Source organism: Lolium perenne, chromosome 3 (assembly GCF_019359855.2).
Source record: "Lolium perenne isolate Kyuss_39 chromosome 3, Kyuss_2.0, whole genome shotgun sequence".
In the NCBI taxonomy this organism is placed as follows: domain Eukaryota; kingdom Viridiplantae; phylum Streptophyta; class Magnoliopsida; order Poales; family Poaceae; genus Lolium; species Lolium perenne.
In genome coordinates, this window is record NC_067246.2 from 412357 (window position 1) to 429611 (window position 17255).

General features: G+C 46.0%; 1 protein-coding gene and 1 pseudogene across 1 annotated transcript; one reads left to right on the top strand and one right to left on the bottom strand.

Annotated features, from left to right (window-relative positions):
* On the top strand, window positions 1-4200 carry LOC127340587 (inner membrane protein ALBINO3, chloroplastic). Its single transcript, XM_051366323.2, has 12 exons — window positions 1-392; window positions 1211-1321; window positions 1424-1498; window positions 1670-1730; window positions 1962-2035; window positions 2134-2238; window positions 2629-2736; window positions 2815-2918; window positions 3021-3170; window positions 3244-3367; window positions 3515-3660; window positions 3800-4200. The coding sequence occupies exons 1-11, from the start codon at window positions 66-68 to the stop codon at window positions 3617-3619; spliced, it is 1344 nt and encodes a 447-aa protein (XP_051222283.1). The 5' UTR covers window positions 1-65; the 3' UTR covers window positions 3620-3660; window positions 3800-4200.
* Window positions 4201-5651: 1451 nt separating this feature from the next.
* Window positions 5652-17255, bottom strand: LOC127338002 (multiple C2 domain and transmembrane region protein 5-like; annotated as a pseudogene).

A 17255-nucleotide genomic window follows, 5' to 3' on the forward strand; every position in this document is an offset into this window, starting at 1 on the left:
CACCACCACTCGCTCCTCCCACCACCTCCGCCCCCGCCGGTGCATGAAACCCTAGCCCCGCCGCGATGGCCAAGGCGCTCCTCTCCTCCTCGCTGCTCCCCTCCCTCCCGCGCGCCACCGCGGCCGCCCGGCTCTCACCGCTCCCGTCGCTCAGCCGGAGCGGGTGCCGACGCGCGGCGGGGTGCAGGGTCAGGGCGAGCCTGCCCGGGCTCGACTCCGTGGGAGGCCTCCACGCGGCGCTCGAGCGCGCCGAGGCGGCGCTCTACACGCTCGCCGACGCGGCCGTCGTCGCGGGGGCCGGGGGAGCGGCAGGAGGGGATGTGGAGCAGGCGGTGCAGAAGAGCGGCGGATGGTTCGGGTTCATCTCCGACGCCATGGAGGTCGTGCTCAAGGTAAAGCCTGGACCTTGGTGCAGGAAGCACAGTCGCACAGCCCTCTCTTCTCCGAGCCTGCTGCTCCATTATTGCTTGGATGTTTGGTATTATCCTGCGTGGAGCTTGCTAGTTTGTTCTTCTTAGGTAGAATTTTCATTGGTTTGAGCAGTATGCGTAGAATTTTCATTGGATTGAGCAGTATGCAAGTTCCTGGCGAGTCGACTATGGCTGGGAATTTTGGTGCAACAACTCTGAAAACTTATTAGAACACCCATCGGTTGCTCCTGTTTGGGGATTAAACTTACTTGGCTAATAAACACCACCTATTATTACCCGCATGTAGCAAGTTTGTTCTTTGGTAGAATTGCCATTGGGTGAAAGTTCCTGGTGAGTATGACCGGCACTCATACTCCAAGTTACTCTGAAACTTATTAGAGTACCTCAGTCCGAAGCTTCAGCCGCTCCAGTTTGGGTGTGGAAAGAGGTTCCCTGGAAGGCTTTGCTACTCAAATTGTACTTTTAGGAATTTGGTTTTTGAAAGTTCAGGTCCCAAATGGTTTATGCAAGTTCCTGGCGTGTCCTTTCTGTCTGACTCACTGACACTTGCTACAACACTCACCAGTCCAATGCTTAGTAGCTCCAGTTTGCTGCTGAATAGAGGTGCCCGAGGAGCCTAGGTTATCCAAACTGTGGTTTTAGCCATTTTGTTCTTTACTAGTTCCAATCCCAAATGCTAACATCTGGGGGCATTTTTTGGTTTTTCCAATTCTTAGGAACATGACATTTGTTGAGTTCGTGGTGCTGAATACTGATGCTAACTGAGCTCTGCCATACAGGTGATGAAGGATGGTCTATCGGCGGTCCATGTGCCCTACGCGTACGGGTTTGCTATCATCCTGCTCACCGTCGTCGTGAAGGCTGCGACTTTACCGCTAACGAAACAGCAGGTGGAGGGTCTAACCTGACTTGAACCAAACCGATGAGCATCCTCTCATGCATATAAATGAATTGAGTAGGATTTATAACAGTGCTGCTTGTCTTGTTTTTAGGTCGAATCAACTCTGGCGATGCAGAATTTGCAGCCACAGCTCAAGGCTATTCAGAAGAGATACGAAGGCAATCAGGTTTGTCTTGTTTGCCTGAAATTTTACCATGGATATACTAGAGGGGGGGTCTTTTGATTTGTTTCCCCTAATAAAATTATGTTTCCCCTAATGAGGTGGTTTTGGTTTCATCCTCTGTAGCAGAATTCTTTTGTCTGTATCTGATCTATTGCTTCTGCATAACTTTATTAGGAAAGAATACAGCTGGAGACTGCTCGGTTATACAAGACAGCTGGAGTTAATCCTCTAGCAGGTTTCTTAATTTTCTCATCCTAACCCAAGTTACTTCTATACTTAATTGACTTCGCTGATCCATCTGCATATTGGCTTCTGAAAGACTTTTATTTTTCATAAATCTTCCATTATAAAAAAAAGTATTTTCTCGTAGAATGCCATTTTTTCTGTTACCAAGCTGGAATACTATTTAGTTTTTACTGTTATAATCTTTTCTTGAGTAGTGTCTTATTCTTGTCGGTTCTGCCAGGATGTTTGCCAACTTTGGCGACAATACCTGTCTGGATTGGACTCTACCAAGCTCTTTCAAATGTAGCAAATGAGGTATGCTAAATCCTACTTCTTCACCTAAAAAAATAAACCTACCTTTTGAAGTTTGTTCTTCTAGAGTCTTTGGACTAAGTGGCTTCTATGACATGCAGGGGTTGCTTACAGAGGGATTTTTCTGGATTCCATCTTTGGGAGGCCCTACAACGATTGCTGCTCGTCAAAGTGGCGCTGGCATTTCATGGCTCTTCCCTTTTGTGGTAATAAAATTAGTTACCTATAAGCATGTGCGAGATTGTGCATTCGTGGTTGGTTTCAGGGAAAATCTTTTGTACTTCAGCTGAGCCACTGTTAGCAATATGATGTTGCTTCCCGTAGCTACTTGGCCAATACATTCAGCAGTACCCAGGCAACAAATTATTTGATGTTGTTGTGAGATAACGGCAGGATTTGCTATGCCGGATTTTAAAATATGTACTGTAGCACCATGACTGAAAAAGTTGGCCATGTAGCATATCAATCTTGTTTAAATGATGTATGATATCTTTTTCTTGGATTATGCTTTTAGAGAAGTGACACTGCACTAGTTATATACTCGCATCACAGAAATATGTTGAAATTTGTACTAACATTTGAAATGAATTGTGCAGGATGGTCATCCGCCAATAGGCTGGCATGACAGCATATGCTATCTTGTGTTGCCTGTGCTACTTGTTGCTTCACAGTTTGTCTCCATGGAGATCATGAAGCCACCCCAGGTGAATGTCTCTTTATTATGTTACAGCACCGCTATAAAAGCTTTCAGTTTTAAACTTTGGTGCTTCTGTTTGCTGCAGAGTACTGATCCATCGCAGAAGAACACTCAACTTATTCTGAAGTTTCTTCCATTTATGATTGGGTATTTCTCTCTGTCGGTGCCATCAGGATTGTCCATTTATTGGTATGTGCATCTTCTGTTAGTGCTACATTACATGTACTCCTTCCTTCCCCAGTGAGTTTTTGCAGTTGATCAAAATCTGTACTGTGTGTTGACTCCATGTAGGTTTACAAACAACGTCCTCAGCACAGCCCAACAGATATGGTTGCGGAAACTGGGAGGAGCAAAGCCTGTCGTGAATGAGGGAGCAAGCGGAATCATAACTGCTGGACGAGCAAAGCGTTCGGGTGCTCAATCAGGCCAGGGTGGGGAAAGGTGACTTCAAACTTCATCTGCCATCTATTTTAACTATATATGCTGGTTGTAACATCGAAAATATTCTAAGCAGATTTAAGCAGCTAAAGGAAGAGGAGAACAGGAGAAAAGCTACCAAGGCACTTGGTGCAGGAGATTCGAATGGTTCAGCATCAACTTCAGATGATGAAGAGTCGGATGAGGATACTACAGAGGAGGTACTCGTTTTCCTTGATTCATCTGTATTGCTGGAGCATTGTGATGTGGACAACTGGAGCTAGTCATCAGTTATTTCCCTGCAAATAGTTCATGAGAACATGAAATTTGAAATTCATGTTCAGTTACTCATGTAAACGTGACAACAGGGAGGAGCCGTGGAGGAAACTTACATTGCCAGCACCGACAAGAAACTTCCTACTTACACCGGAAAGAAGGGCAAGAGGTCGAAAAGGAAGCGCATTGTGCAGTAATGTGGACAGAGCGTAATTGGAATTCGTTTTTGTCAAAACTGGTAAGGAGCACTGTAAGCATATGTGCCGTCCAAGCTTTTGCAAATGCAAAAAAAAGTAAAGCTGTTTATAATGGATGGATTGTTTCTCTATGTCTGCCCGTGTTACCTGTGTATGATTCATAACTACCTACAATTACAGGTTAACTCAGTTGACCAGTGAGCTGCCGACGACCTCGGGTACAATTTTGATGACTACTTGCATGGGAGGCCTGATCTTCAGATGCAGATAGACAAAAGTTTTACTGCAGGTATTTGCTGGCAAGCTGTAAGATGGAAATACTAGTTGGTTCAGTCAGCAATTACGGTAGGATCATGGGTTAAATGGAATATTAGGAAAACCTGGTTCAGTTTGAGGAGATGATATTTGGAAGAGGTACATAAACTTCCATGTGCTGTTCTGTAAGGCAGGTTTCGGAAACAGGCTGGAGTCGCATACTCTGTAGTACATGTGTATTTTCTCTACCCCCTCCTGTAACCTAATACTAACATTGTTGTTCTCGGGAGTACACTATGCAAATCGTACAAAATAGTTTGATGGAATTGTCATGTCGCCTCGTCAGAAGTGGGGGAGATGAGGTGATGGTCAGTGGTTTAAGTCAACTTTATGCTTAATACACTACGTTTGGGACAAGTTTTGTGATGATTCTTTTTTGTGTCACCAACTCCATCCAACCCAAACACTCTCTTGGTTGACACATGCAGTTTGTATGTTTGCTTTTGTGGACAATGTATTGGATATTGCTAGTTAATTGTTTTTCGAAATCTCTTTATTTCAAGTTACCCCTATGTTTGAATGAATGTCATTTAGTTATATTTGAAAATACATTGGACAAGACCAATACACACAACATATTGCAAAAATAAGTATAATGAAACCTTGTTCAAATGTCACAAGATCTGGTGATAGAAAATAGAAGGAAACATCAAACAAATGAACTAATTCAGTTTGGATGAAACACAAAATTTGGTATGTAGCAACAACTGAGGAATACACAGTTTGAGCATCTACATATGAAGGGCATGTAAGCCAAGATCGAGGAGTTGCTTGGCGTTCCAAGCAAGCAGTTGTGAAATGAAACTGAGCGTTTCTTGAAGCCTTCTCCTCCAGCTCAAGCTTACAACGATGTGCTGCCAAGAACTCGCCATAGTTTGACTTTGGCATCAAATATGAAATGTCATCGACTCCAACACTCTTGCGTTTAGCACAAAGAATTTGACAAAGTCAGTGTGTGCCATGTTGCCTAGATACGGTTCCAACAATAGGATGTCATGACAATTCTGGTGTTCATGACGCCAACAGCCATTCCCTTGACTGAAAATAAAGATAATTACCACGCCAGGATAATTAGAGCACCATAGTTGCAGCTAATCCAATACTATGAATGATCAGCTATGCACTGCACATAACTAAGGACTTCTCCCTATTTATCATCTGTCCCCAGCATTCCTCATGCATTTGTAAAATCATTTTTATTCGCCTCAACAAGCAAAACTGAATCGTCCGCAAACATGAGATGATTGACTCTAGGAGCTCACGAACAAGGACATAGATTAATCAATCCATGGTCCGCTTGTTGAAGATATGAAAGCCTTGTTGCAGGTATTTGATGACTTCACGTTTGGCATGTGCGATGAACGGCAAACAATTTTGTGCATCCCCTAGCAGAAGATTTTTCGAGAATACGCTCTGGAAACGTATCAATCACATAGAAGAAGAGGGCCACGGCCAAACATCCCTTAGCAGAAGATGGCTGAGGAAATAAATTTTATAAGACTTAGGTCGGCTGGTGCACGTAATAAACCTTGTTGCATGTTAGGGTGTCGATGTTTGGATATAATTTACGCATCATTGATCTCAAGAAAATGTACTCCCTTCGGTTTAACACGCGTGCACTAAATATAAATTATATATTATAAAAAATATTTCATCGAAAACTTTTTAAATTATGAATATAATGGTACATATTTTATGGCATACATCTCATATTTTGTTGAAAATTTGGTGGTCAAAGTTTTACTTAAACTATACCTTGTAAAAGCTAATTCCGTGAGGGACCCGAATGAGATGTTGCAGGCGCAGGCTCTCCCATAGATGATGTTATGCTCACCTGACCTTTGGTCTGGGAAATAATTCTTCCTAACGAAGCTCGGAGCATACCTTATAGCATCACATCGTCGTCTGAGGGTAGACGACTCCACATGTTGAAGATCAGGTTTGTACTGCTCCTGAAGCACGGGGGCCGAAGGAAGTATAGTCCCATGATGATGGCCACCACCCGCGTCGGCGTTATGTAGAGCAGAACGGCCAGCACCAGCGAGAGCGTGATGAAGATGAGCGTAGCCCTTTGGTCATGCCAATGGAGCAGCGCCAGCGCCCGCTCCCCCTGCTTGGCTAGGTCGCCGACTTCCGTCTGCACCTCGCCGGCGAGGCTCCTGAGTCGACTGTACCTCATTCGCACGATGTCATCCGGCTTTGAAGTTGGAAACGTGTCAAATTCCTGGTCCAGCTCGTCGGGGAGAGCCTGATCCAGGTAGGACAGCGCCGTGTCGATTTGCGGGGGCAGCTGTGGCCGGTGCCGGTAATTCCAGGCCGTGATCATTGCCGTGAAGAGGAACGCCATCGGCAGGATGAGCCAGGGGTAGAACACAAGGTGCACGAACACCACGTGTACAAGGATAGTCGACAGCGGGTTGTGCCACTTGCAGATGCCGTCGAACCACTTGCCGACGGTGACGGCGCCCGATAAGAGCGAGGTGATCCGGTAGAAGTTGGCCTTCAGACGTCGCATGCTAAACATGTGAGAGTTGATCTCGAGCATGTACTCCACCACCTCCTTCCTCATCGGCAGCTCCGCCTTGCCTAAACGCGCCGCCACCATCTTTATCGCATGGATCCGAAGGTAGTCCAGCTGCACCACGGAGAGGGGCTTCGTGAAGTGCAACTTGGGCAGCAGTGGCCGGCCGTACAGCGCCAGCATGTTTGCCCATGATGTGCACGTAAACCGGATGGCAAGGTGGAGCTCCCCGGTCTTGTTCAGCCCCGACGAGGACAGCGCCATCAGTGGGTAGTAGTGGGTGTACACACGGTCGCTCTCAAGCGTGGAGAGGCGGACGCGCACCTTGCCGATCGTCTGGTCCCTCGCTCCGTCGACGCCATGCGTTGCAAGGTTGAAGATGGCGAGAGTGATGACGGTGCTGATGTCGAACACGTCCCAGGTGTAGTGCTCGTCCCATTGCAGATCCTGCGTCGTGCCAAGCAGCGTCCGAGTGCGCACCCACTTGGTGCCATACTTGGCGACGACATACGGCCGGTTCCTCATGCCCACCACCAGGTCACGCGCGCCGAGGATGCCCACCTTGAGGATGCCAATTGCGCTCTTGCCAAGATTCTTCTCTCACCGTACGGGTACCGATGATGAAGATCAAGTATATAATGTGTTAAATAATGATTACATGTACATAATAAAAACTATGCAGGTATTATATATAGGTTTTGCTAGTTCTCAGATAGATGATAACTAAGTTCGTGCTCACTCAAGTCTTACACCGTTAAATTTGTTTTGTGGTTCGTGCTAGTTGTCAGTTACAACATGAGTTGTATCTGAGATTTGATGACATCATCTGACTGAGAACGAAGTTAGTTCTCGGTCGACTGAGAAATAAGTACACCCTATATATATTGTAAAATACAGTATGCTAGAGGGATATGGGGTTTTGGCTCATAGATCTAAATGCACATATTAAGAAAAATGTATTTTAAATTTATTCTAAAATGTCAAAAAATTCTGATTTTTTTTTTCTAGATGTACATCTAGACATACTATGTTCACTCACAAAAGTTTGTGGAAAAAGAACATTTTATATGGCCTACATAAAAAAATGAAAACATGTCACGTGAAAAGCTATTTTAGATCACCGAAAATTGTCATTTTTACGCAGCTCATAAATAATGTTACTCCCTCCGATTCATATTACTTGACACTAGTATGAATGTACCTAGAACTAAAATATATCTAGATACATCTATATTAGTTGCAACTAATATGGATCAGAGGGAGTATTTCTTTGTGAAACTTAGTGTGTGAACAAAGAATGTTAACATTTTGAAATATTATTTTTAGACAACGGGTGCATAGTATGCATCTATGAACCAAAGATGATTTTCCATGCTAGAGGTCGTGTACATCTTAATAGTGCAAAAGCCGGGGGTAATCCTTAAAACTTTTAAGTAATAAAATGGCGTTTATCGAAAACAGTATGCTTCTACTACAAACAAAGTGTAGTACGTGGTCGATCGGTGCACCCTCCTACCCTCTACCTGACACCACTATTAGTATTTTTGCTAATGCATTCCTCCAAGCTCTTTACTGAAGTCCGATCAACTTTATATTAAATTAAAGTTAATTAATGGAGGACGGATGGAGTCAAAAACAAGAGCAGGTCCTCACCTGGTTCGCCGGCTGCAGGTCGCTAGCGTACTGTGTCGGCTCCTCCAACACGTGGTACGCCGTCTCCAGGCTCATCTTCAGTGAGATCTTGGCGTCCAATGTCCTGGAGCCTCTGTCCTTGATGGGGGGCGTTAGGCTGAACCAATGGTACCGCACCGACGTGGCCAGGTCGTTGCGCGACACATATGGCGAATGGACCGGTATGATCATGCGGCCGATAGGCTCCCGTGTCGTCGGGCCGACGCACTCCTCCACTGTCACAATGAGATTGCCCTCTAGTGGCTCACTCACAACCAAAATTAACTCCTCGTCCCACACCGGGTTCGGGAACCCCTGTCGCTGCCGAGTCTGTCGGATCTGTTCGCCGTGTTGTATCTTGGCAATGGTGGGCGCGAGAGAGCGACAGCGACGCTCCTCGTCCGGCAACAGATCCTCTGCTGTGATGATGACGACTTTGAGGTATATGAGCTTGGGAGATTAGTACACATGGTAGCCCTCCTGGGAGAAGAACTGCACTTCCGATGGGCATGCCATCTCGACTACCTCGTCGGCCTTCATGGGCAGGGTTGACTTACTCTCAACTGGCATGTGCATCGAGCCCCGCCGCAAAGGACCCTCTGCTGCTGCAACGCTGCCTCTCTCAACGGTGGGTATGGATCGGAACACTCTGGATACCCAGGTGTTTCTCATCCGCTTCGATTTGGTCACCGTCACCCCTGAGCTTGTAGAAGATGAAGCCTCCGCCGTCTAGCCAACAGTAGAGGCGGAGCCATGTGTTAGTCTTTCCAAATGCCACGTTGATAAACAAAGCATAGCGGATGCGGAAGAAAAGAAAAAAAGAAAGTCTTCAGACAAATTCATTAAATTGCACTTTTATAAGCACATTATTCATGCATCGGGTAACGTTCTTTTTGTTCGGCCACTTGACCATTCATCGCACGTTTTGCAGCCAAAATCATTCGTGTCCTTCCTTTTTTTTCGAAATAGGGGAGTCCCTGCCTCATCAATTCGTGTGCTTCTTGGCTGTGATCAAAATCCTGCTTGGATTTGTTGGGATCTCACTACATTGTCCAGCTTCTAACATTTTTTCGATGTGGGATAAATTGCATGGCGCAAGATATTGATTCTTTTTTAGAACTTTGAAACTTTGTTTAACTTAAATAGATTACAATAATTATAATTGTGTATGAACCATATAAACTGAGTCTATATTTGTAAAACTGCTCATAAACCATGATGACTTTGAAAACATAGTAGTTTCAGGTATTCACGCATGCTACCAAATCAACAAACAACTAAAATTTCATTGCTGAGTTTTAAAGGTCAAATTTTCTACTTTCATATTCCAAATACTCACGTAAAAAAGCATGGAAAAATAATGAAAAGAGTAGTGTAAAATGTATGGGAGGTCCAAAAAATTTGGACGAAACTGTTGTTAAGAGATCGGTCCACATACGTGTGTATTTGTATCGTATGTGCCTTGTATTGTAACCTGCCAAGTATATAAATAGAAGAGGTGGGGAGCACGTTGCTCCATCCACAAAAACCCTAAACGTGTGTTTTAACTTGGTATCAGAGCCTACAGCCGCCGCACGGGTCTCCCTTCTCCCGATCCGATCTCATCGCCGCCGCCCTCTCCGATGGGTTCCTCTAGCGCAGCGATGCAGCTCTCCGTCATCTGACCGGTTGTCTCTCCGCCCGCGCCGACAACTGCTCCCACGGTTCCCACTGTTGGGATTCATCTCGATCGCAACAACTTCGCTCTGTGGCGTGCTCTTACGCTCACCAACCTCTCCGGGGCTTCGCTCCATGGTTACCTCGACGGCACGGTGGCGGCGCCAGCCAAGACCATCACCGAGGGCACCGACGACGTCGCTCGGCAGGTTGACAACCACGCGTATGGTACGTGGTGGACTCAGGACCAGAAGGTGCTGGGCGTGCTCCTCTCCTCCATAACTGAGGAGATCGCGAGCCAGCTCCTCGGCTGCAAGACGGCGGCCGCGGCTTGGACGGCAATCCAAGCCATGTTTTCCGCGCAGAGCCGCGCTGGAGTCAGGCATCTCCGTCGCCAAATTCAGGGACTGCGGAAGGGCGATGCGACCGCAAGCGAGTATATGCACAAGGTGCAGGCTCTGGCTGACGCCATGGCCACCGCTGGGTCTCCTCTTCGTGACGATGAAATCATCGATTACATGCTTACCGGCCTCGGCTCCGCTTTCAATCCGATCGCGGCGTCCCTGAACATGATCACCAGGGTGGTTACTGCTGCCGAGTTCTATTCCATGGTCCTGAACTACGAGGGCCTGCAGCTGTCACAGCTGGCTGAGACCGAGGAGTGGGCCTCGTCTGCCAATGCTGCTGCTCGTGGTGGTGCTCCCTGGCAGCCCCGCGCACCCTTGCCCGCCTTCTCTGGCGGAGGCTCTCAGCCCGGTTACGGCGGGGGCAACAGCGGCCGTCAGACTTACGGCGGTAACGGTGGAGGCGGCTATGGGTCGCCGGCGGGCGGCCACGCCCAGCCCTACGGACCGCCAGCGGGCGGCAACGGCAACGGTCGCCCAACTGGCGGCAATTACGGTGGTAACGGCGGCGGTGGCAACCGCGGCCAGAACGGAGGACGCCGGCGTCAGCGCCCGCAGTGTCAAATCTGCGGCTATTGGGGGCACATCGCCGATGACTGTCGGAACCGCTTCAACCCCGACTTCGTGCGCGGCAGCAACCAGCAGCGCACCGGCAACAACCAGCAGCGTGTCGGCAACTCGGCATCGACCAGCTCTCCGCCCTGGATGATGGACACCGGGGCGATGGATCATCTGACAAATGATCTTCAGCGTCTCCACATGCAGGAGCGCTATGGCGGGACGGATCAGGTTCAGGTGGCCAACGGTGCAGGTTTGTCTATTGCCCACATTGGTCACTCTTCTTTAGCCGGTTCACAACTAAAACTGAATAATATCCTTCATGTCCCACATATTAGTCAGAATCTTCTCTCTGTTTATCGCCTTGTCTGTGACAATGATGTCTTTGTTGAATTTCACCGATATTTTTTCTGTGTTAAGGACAAGGTCACCCGGAGAATTCTGCTTCACGGTAGAAGTCATGGCGGACTCTACCCCGTTCCGTTTAGCCGTGCGTCTTCGCCGTCCACTCGTCGTGCTCTTTTTGGTGCCAAGGCTTCATCGTCTCAGTGGCATCAGCGTCTAGGTCATCCCACAAATAATGTCGTTCACACTATTGTTAAGAACCATGATTTATCCTGTACTTCCACTAGTCCTCGTTTGGTTTGTGATGCTTATCAGTGTGCCAAAAGTCATCAACTATCATATACTTTGTCTCATCGTGTTACCACTATGCCTCTTGAGCTTATACACTCTGATGTTTGGGGTCCTGCTATTGCTTCTTCCGGTGGTTTTAAGTACTATGTTAGCTTTATCGATGACTATTCTCGTTGGATCTATCTCCTTAAACATAAATCTGATGTTGAACGGGTGTTTTATGCTTTTCAGGCTCATGTTGAGCTCCTTTTGAACACCAAAATTAAAGCTGTCCAATCCGATTGGGGCGGTGAATATCATAAACTCCATCAGTATTTTCAGCGCACGGGAGTCTCACACCGTGTCTCCTGCCCTCATACCTCCCAGCAAAACGGTGTCGCTGAACGCAAACACCGTCACTTGGTCGAGACAGGTCTTGCCTTGCTCGCCCACTCCTCTCTCCCTTTACGTTTCTGGGATGAGGCTTTCCTGACGGCTTGCTACTTGATTAATCGCATGCCTACACCCGTTCTTACCAAAGAGACACCACTTTTCCGCCTTCTCAAAATTCAGCCCAATTACGAGTTTCTCCGTATCTTTGGCTGCGCGTGTTGGCCGAGTCTTCGCAAGTATAATGCTCACAAGCTTGAGTTTAGATCCAAGATGTGTGTTTTCTTGGGCTATAGTCCTATGCACAAGGGCTACAAGTGTCTTGATAAATCCACGGGTCGTATCTACATCTCCCGTGACGTCGTTTTTGATGAATCCGTGTTTCCGTATGCCACTCCTGGGGTTACGGTTGATATTCCCACTCTTCGTGAAGCTATTAATTTCCCTGTCACTAAACCGGCTACGAGTGATCATGTGCGTCAATATGACCTATCTTACCTGTCCACTAACATGTCCTCTCCAGCTGTTGATCTTCCTGTGCAGAATACCGCGGTGGTCGACGTCTCTCCTCCGGCTATGGACATGCATGTGCATGCCCCGGGAACCGCGCCCCACTCGGATGCTGCCACATCACCGTCGGGTCTTCACGGCGCGGATGTTGCCGCGCCGCCTCCGGGTCACACTGGTACGGATGCGGTCACGTCTTCGGCGTGCCCTCCCTCGTCGCCTGCATCGTCTCCTGCATCGTCTCTCGGATCGCCTGCGTGTGGCGCGCCCACGCCACCGCCTTCAGCTCCATCGCCTGGCGGGCCGTCAGCTGAGCAGCCGGCTCCGGCGGCCTCACAGCCTGGCCATGGCATGGTCACTCGTCTGCGTGACAACACTCGTCGTGAGAAGCACTACACCGACGGCACTGTGCGGTACGATACTCGTCGCCGTGCTCTCTTTGCAGCGCCGGTGTCTCACCATGATGCTCTTCGTGAACCGGCGTGGCGCGCCGCAATGACGGATGAATTCACCGCTCTCGCTCAGACGAAGACCTGGACTCTGGTTCCTCGACCACCTGGCACTAATATTGTTGGCAGCAAGTGGGTGTTCAAAACCAAGCATCGTCCAGATGGTTCAGTTGAGAAGCACAAAGCTCGCCTGGTTGCTCGCGGGTTCACTCAAGAGCACGGCATTGACTATGGTGATACTTTCAGTCCTGTTGTCAAACCAGCCACCATTCGCCTGGTTCTCTCTCTAGCTGTTTCTCGAGGCTGGACCCTTCGTCAGGTTGACGTCAGCAATGCTTTTCTCCATGGTTTTCTGACAGAAGATGTCTATATGCAGCAGCCCCCTGGTTTTGAGGATGTCCGTTTTCCCTCTCATGGATGCAAGTTGCAGCGTGCTATCTTTGGTCTGAAGCAGTCCCCTCGTGCTTGGTATGCTCGCTTGAGTACTCGCCTTTTTCAGCTGGGGTTTCTTCCTTCCCGGGCTGATACATTCTTGTTCATCTTCAATCAGCGTGGTGTTCAAGTTTTCATGTTGGTTTATGTTGACGACATCGTCATTGCTGGTTCCACTACTGCTATTGTTGAGGGTCTTGTTCGCTCTCTGTCTGCCACTTTTCCTATCAAGGATCTTGGCGTTCTGGAATATTTCCTTGGATTGGAAGCGTCGTACAATTCAGGGGGCATGACACTTATGCAGCGCAACTATGCGCTAGACTTGTTGCATCGGGTTAATATGGAGAATTGTAACCCCACTTCCACTCCGATGGTGCCCACTGAGCGGCTTGCTCGAGATACTGGTGCACTTCTTGGTCCAGAGGATTCTTTCAGATATCGCAGTGTGGTTGGTAGTCTACAGTATTTGACTCTCACACGTCCAGATATATCTTTTTTGCTGTCAACAAGGTTTGCCAGTTCTTGTCTCAACCCACTGAAGTACATTGGGAGGCTGTAAAACGTATCCTTCGTTATGTCAAGGGAACATTGGATACAGGGCTTCGCATTAGGAGGTCACTGCAGCAGAGTGTTAGTATTTTTACTGATGCAGATTGGGCTGGAGATGTTGATGATCGACGCTCTACGAGTGGTTTTGCAGTGTTCGTGGGTCCGAACCTTATTTCATGGAGTTCGAAGAAGCAGCCCACGGTTTCCAGGTCTAGCACTGAGGCAGAGTATAAGGCTCTTGCAAATGGAGCAGCCGAAGCTATGTGGGTTTGTTCATTGCTTCGAGAACTTGGTGTTACCCAGCGGCAAGCTCCGATTTTATGGTGTGATAATTTGGGTGCTACCTACCTAACGGCGAATCCAGTCTTCCATGCTAGGACCAAGCACATTGAGATTGATTTCCATTTTGTGCGAGAGCAGGTGGCTGATGGCGCTCTGGTGGTAAGGTTTATCTCTTCTAATGATCAGCTGGCTGACATCTTCACTAAGCCAGCGACACGGCAGATGCTAGACCGATTTCGAACCAATCTAAACCTTGTATGTAATAGTAGTTTAGATTGAGGGGGAGTGTTAAGAGATCGGTCCACATACGTGTGTATTTGTATCGGTCCACATACGTATGTGCCTTGTATTGTAACCTACCAAGTATATAAATAGAAGAGGTGGGGAGCACGTTGCTCCATCCACGAAAACCCTAAACGTGTGTTTTAACTACTGTATGCGTGCGGGTCCTCTTACTTTGAACTTTTGAAGTGCTGTAGCGGCGGTCCTAATTGTTTTTAAGTCGTGCAGTGTATAGGTCCAAAATTGGTTTGACCGGTGGCACGTAGGCATTTTTTTTTCAAACAACTGCAGCTATTAAAATATGCATGACTTGCTAGGAAGTGTGCCACCAAACTTTTGTGACACAGATGTTTATATTTTTAATAAACAATAATTTCATAAAACACAAGTATCTTAATTTTATACTTTCACGCTCGCGTGAACAATGAAGTGCTAATCAAAGCTGTACATATGACACTATTGGAAATTAAAAACGGCAGGTAGAATTAAAGGGGTATATTATTTCTGACAAATTTTGTCAAGTATTATGAAAATATATTCCATGACAGATATAGTTTTTTTCGACAACTATGACATATATAGTTCTAATTTTTTGTGTGTGTTATATGTGCTTTGTTAACTCTATATTAATTGATAGTCAAACTTAAAAGATGTCAGATTAACAAAAAATCTAAAGCTACTTTTGTTATGAAACAAAGGTATCCATCCAAAATAATCGACGTTCTAGTTTGTCCTAAATCAACAACTTAAGTTTAACCTAGTTTTTAGAAAATATATCGACATCAAAAAACATATTTAGTTTTATAAATTTATTTGAATAAATTTGACGTTATGGACATCGACATATTTTTATAGATTTTTGGTCAAACTTAAAGAGGTTTAACCTATGAAAAACTAGAACTCCAATTTTAAGAGGAATTATGTAGCTTTACACTATTCATCATGCGCCAAAGCCCATTTCTAGCAGCTCAAATGGTTCCACCGCAAGGTTCCAAGTGGTACCAGTAGAACCTCAAAATTAAGGGAAGTACACAAACTCTCAAAATTTTAACAAACCTGGATACTTTCCATCTCATGAAGTCTATCAATTATTTTCTGTGCACTAGCCGGTCTCTTCTTTGGATTGTAGTCTGTACACTCTAAAGCCGTCTCATAGCATACTCGTATTTGTTCACATAATGTCTCTTGTTGTGATCTCTCCAACCTACCATTCCAGCTTTCAAGTACCTAAGAAATTATGTAGGGAGCTGAGATATGTAAGGGACCACATACAAGAAAGGATCAAACTGACAACAAAAATTTCTAAAAAATAAGTAGTATCCCAATAGATTAATGTCAGATCTGTCATTAATTATGTAAATTGATTTTTATTAATTAAAGTATCAAGCTAACGGAATTTTTTTTATGTTAAAAGTGGTATGCAATGTTGATTCTGTTGGAGCCAAAATTTTCTTTCTAGTTCTATCCTTGTAGAAAATATATTATGCAACATCCTAAACTACAAAGTAATGAAATTTGCAAAGTAAAAGTATCACAATAGTTTAAAAGTTAGGCGTTCTTCTCCAAAAATAAAACAGCGCAATTATCTTAGCAACAATGGCATATATTGTTCTTACGTCCCCAATGGCTTCACATCCCTTCTGCCCGGTCAATATTTCTATGATAATAACACCAAGGCTGTACAAGTCAGCGCTGCGCGTGATTACACCCCCTACGCGAAGTTCTGGTGCCAAATATCCCCTGCATGTAAATATGAGTGTAAGTACTGATTAATGTACAAAGTGTGTGCAATCTAAATCACAAAGAGCAAAAGATGGAGCTTTTAAGATGAATTATGTAGCTTACATTGTTCCTAAAATAGTTTTGGTAATATCCCGGCTTTGATTTTCGTTGAAGCATCTTGACAAGCCAAAATCAGCAATCTTCGGTACCATGCTATCATCAAGGAGTATATTGGCGGGTTTGAGATCCAAGTGAATAATATGATTCTCATGAAGGTATTGTAGTCCCTTACAAATCCCTTTGATAATTTTGTAGCAGGTTCCCCAGTTACGATATGCATCTATAAAAGGGAAGAGGAGATGTTATATGACATAGTACACAATTTGTAGTATACAAAGAGAAAAGTTAGAAGCAACATGATCATACCGATGATGTACTTGTCAAGACTCCCTTTAGGTATATACTCGAAACAAAGCAATCTTTGGTGTACATCTGCCATGACAAGTTTCCCGTTGTACCTTTCCATACTTCCTTGTCTGTTAGCACAATATCCTAGAAATCTTACGATATTTTTGTGCTTTGCCCGCATCAGGCATTCGACCTCTCGGTGAAACTCAGCTTCATGCATATAAGCATTAGACAGCCTCTTGACTGCGACCGCCCTATGGCCAAGTATTCCCTATCGATCACAAGTGTTAGCATGGGTTTGAGCTCTTTTTTTGAAAAAAAAGCGTGATTAAAGATTGGAACGCTCTACGTTGAGTTTGTTAAGCTTCATGTACTAGCCACTTGAACCAAAAGTCCGAACTGATGGAAAGGGCTAGGCAATCTACTTTATACACGTCAACACCCCCTCTCACGTGTGAGGGGGAGACGAGAAGACAAGTCAACACGTGTAGAGAGGCAAAGAGGCAGCGGAAGGCCGGATACACACGGCAGGAGGTTGCGGGGATTTTTTAGAATAAATTGTGAAAGCCACGATTTGAACTCGAGACTTGGGGCTCTGATACCATGTTAAGATTCATGCACTAGCCACTTGAACCAAAAGTCCGAACTGATGGAAAGGGCTAGGCAATCTACTTTATACACGTTATGTTTGTATGGGTTTGACGTGCATGGGTTTGACGTGCATGCATACATATACATACCTTATAAACCACGGCAAATCCACCACTTCCAATCTGCTGGTCGTCAGAGAAACCACCTGTGATGTCTTCCAAAAGTGATAATGGTAGGGCTTTGGGCTCTGCGGTTTCATCCAGTAACATGTGTTCAAGGACACA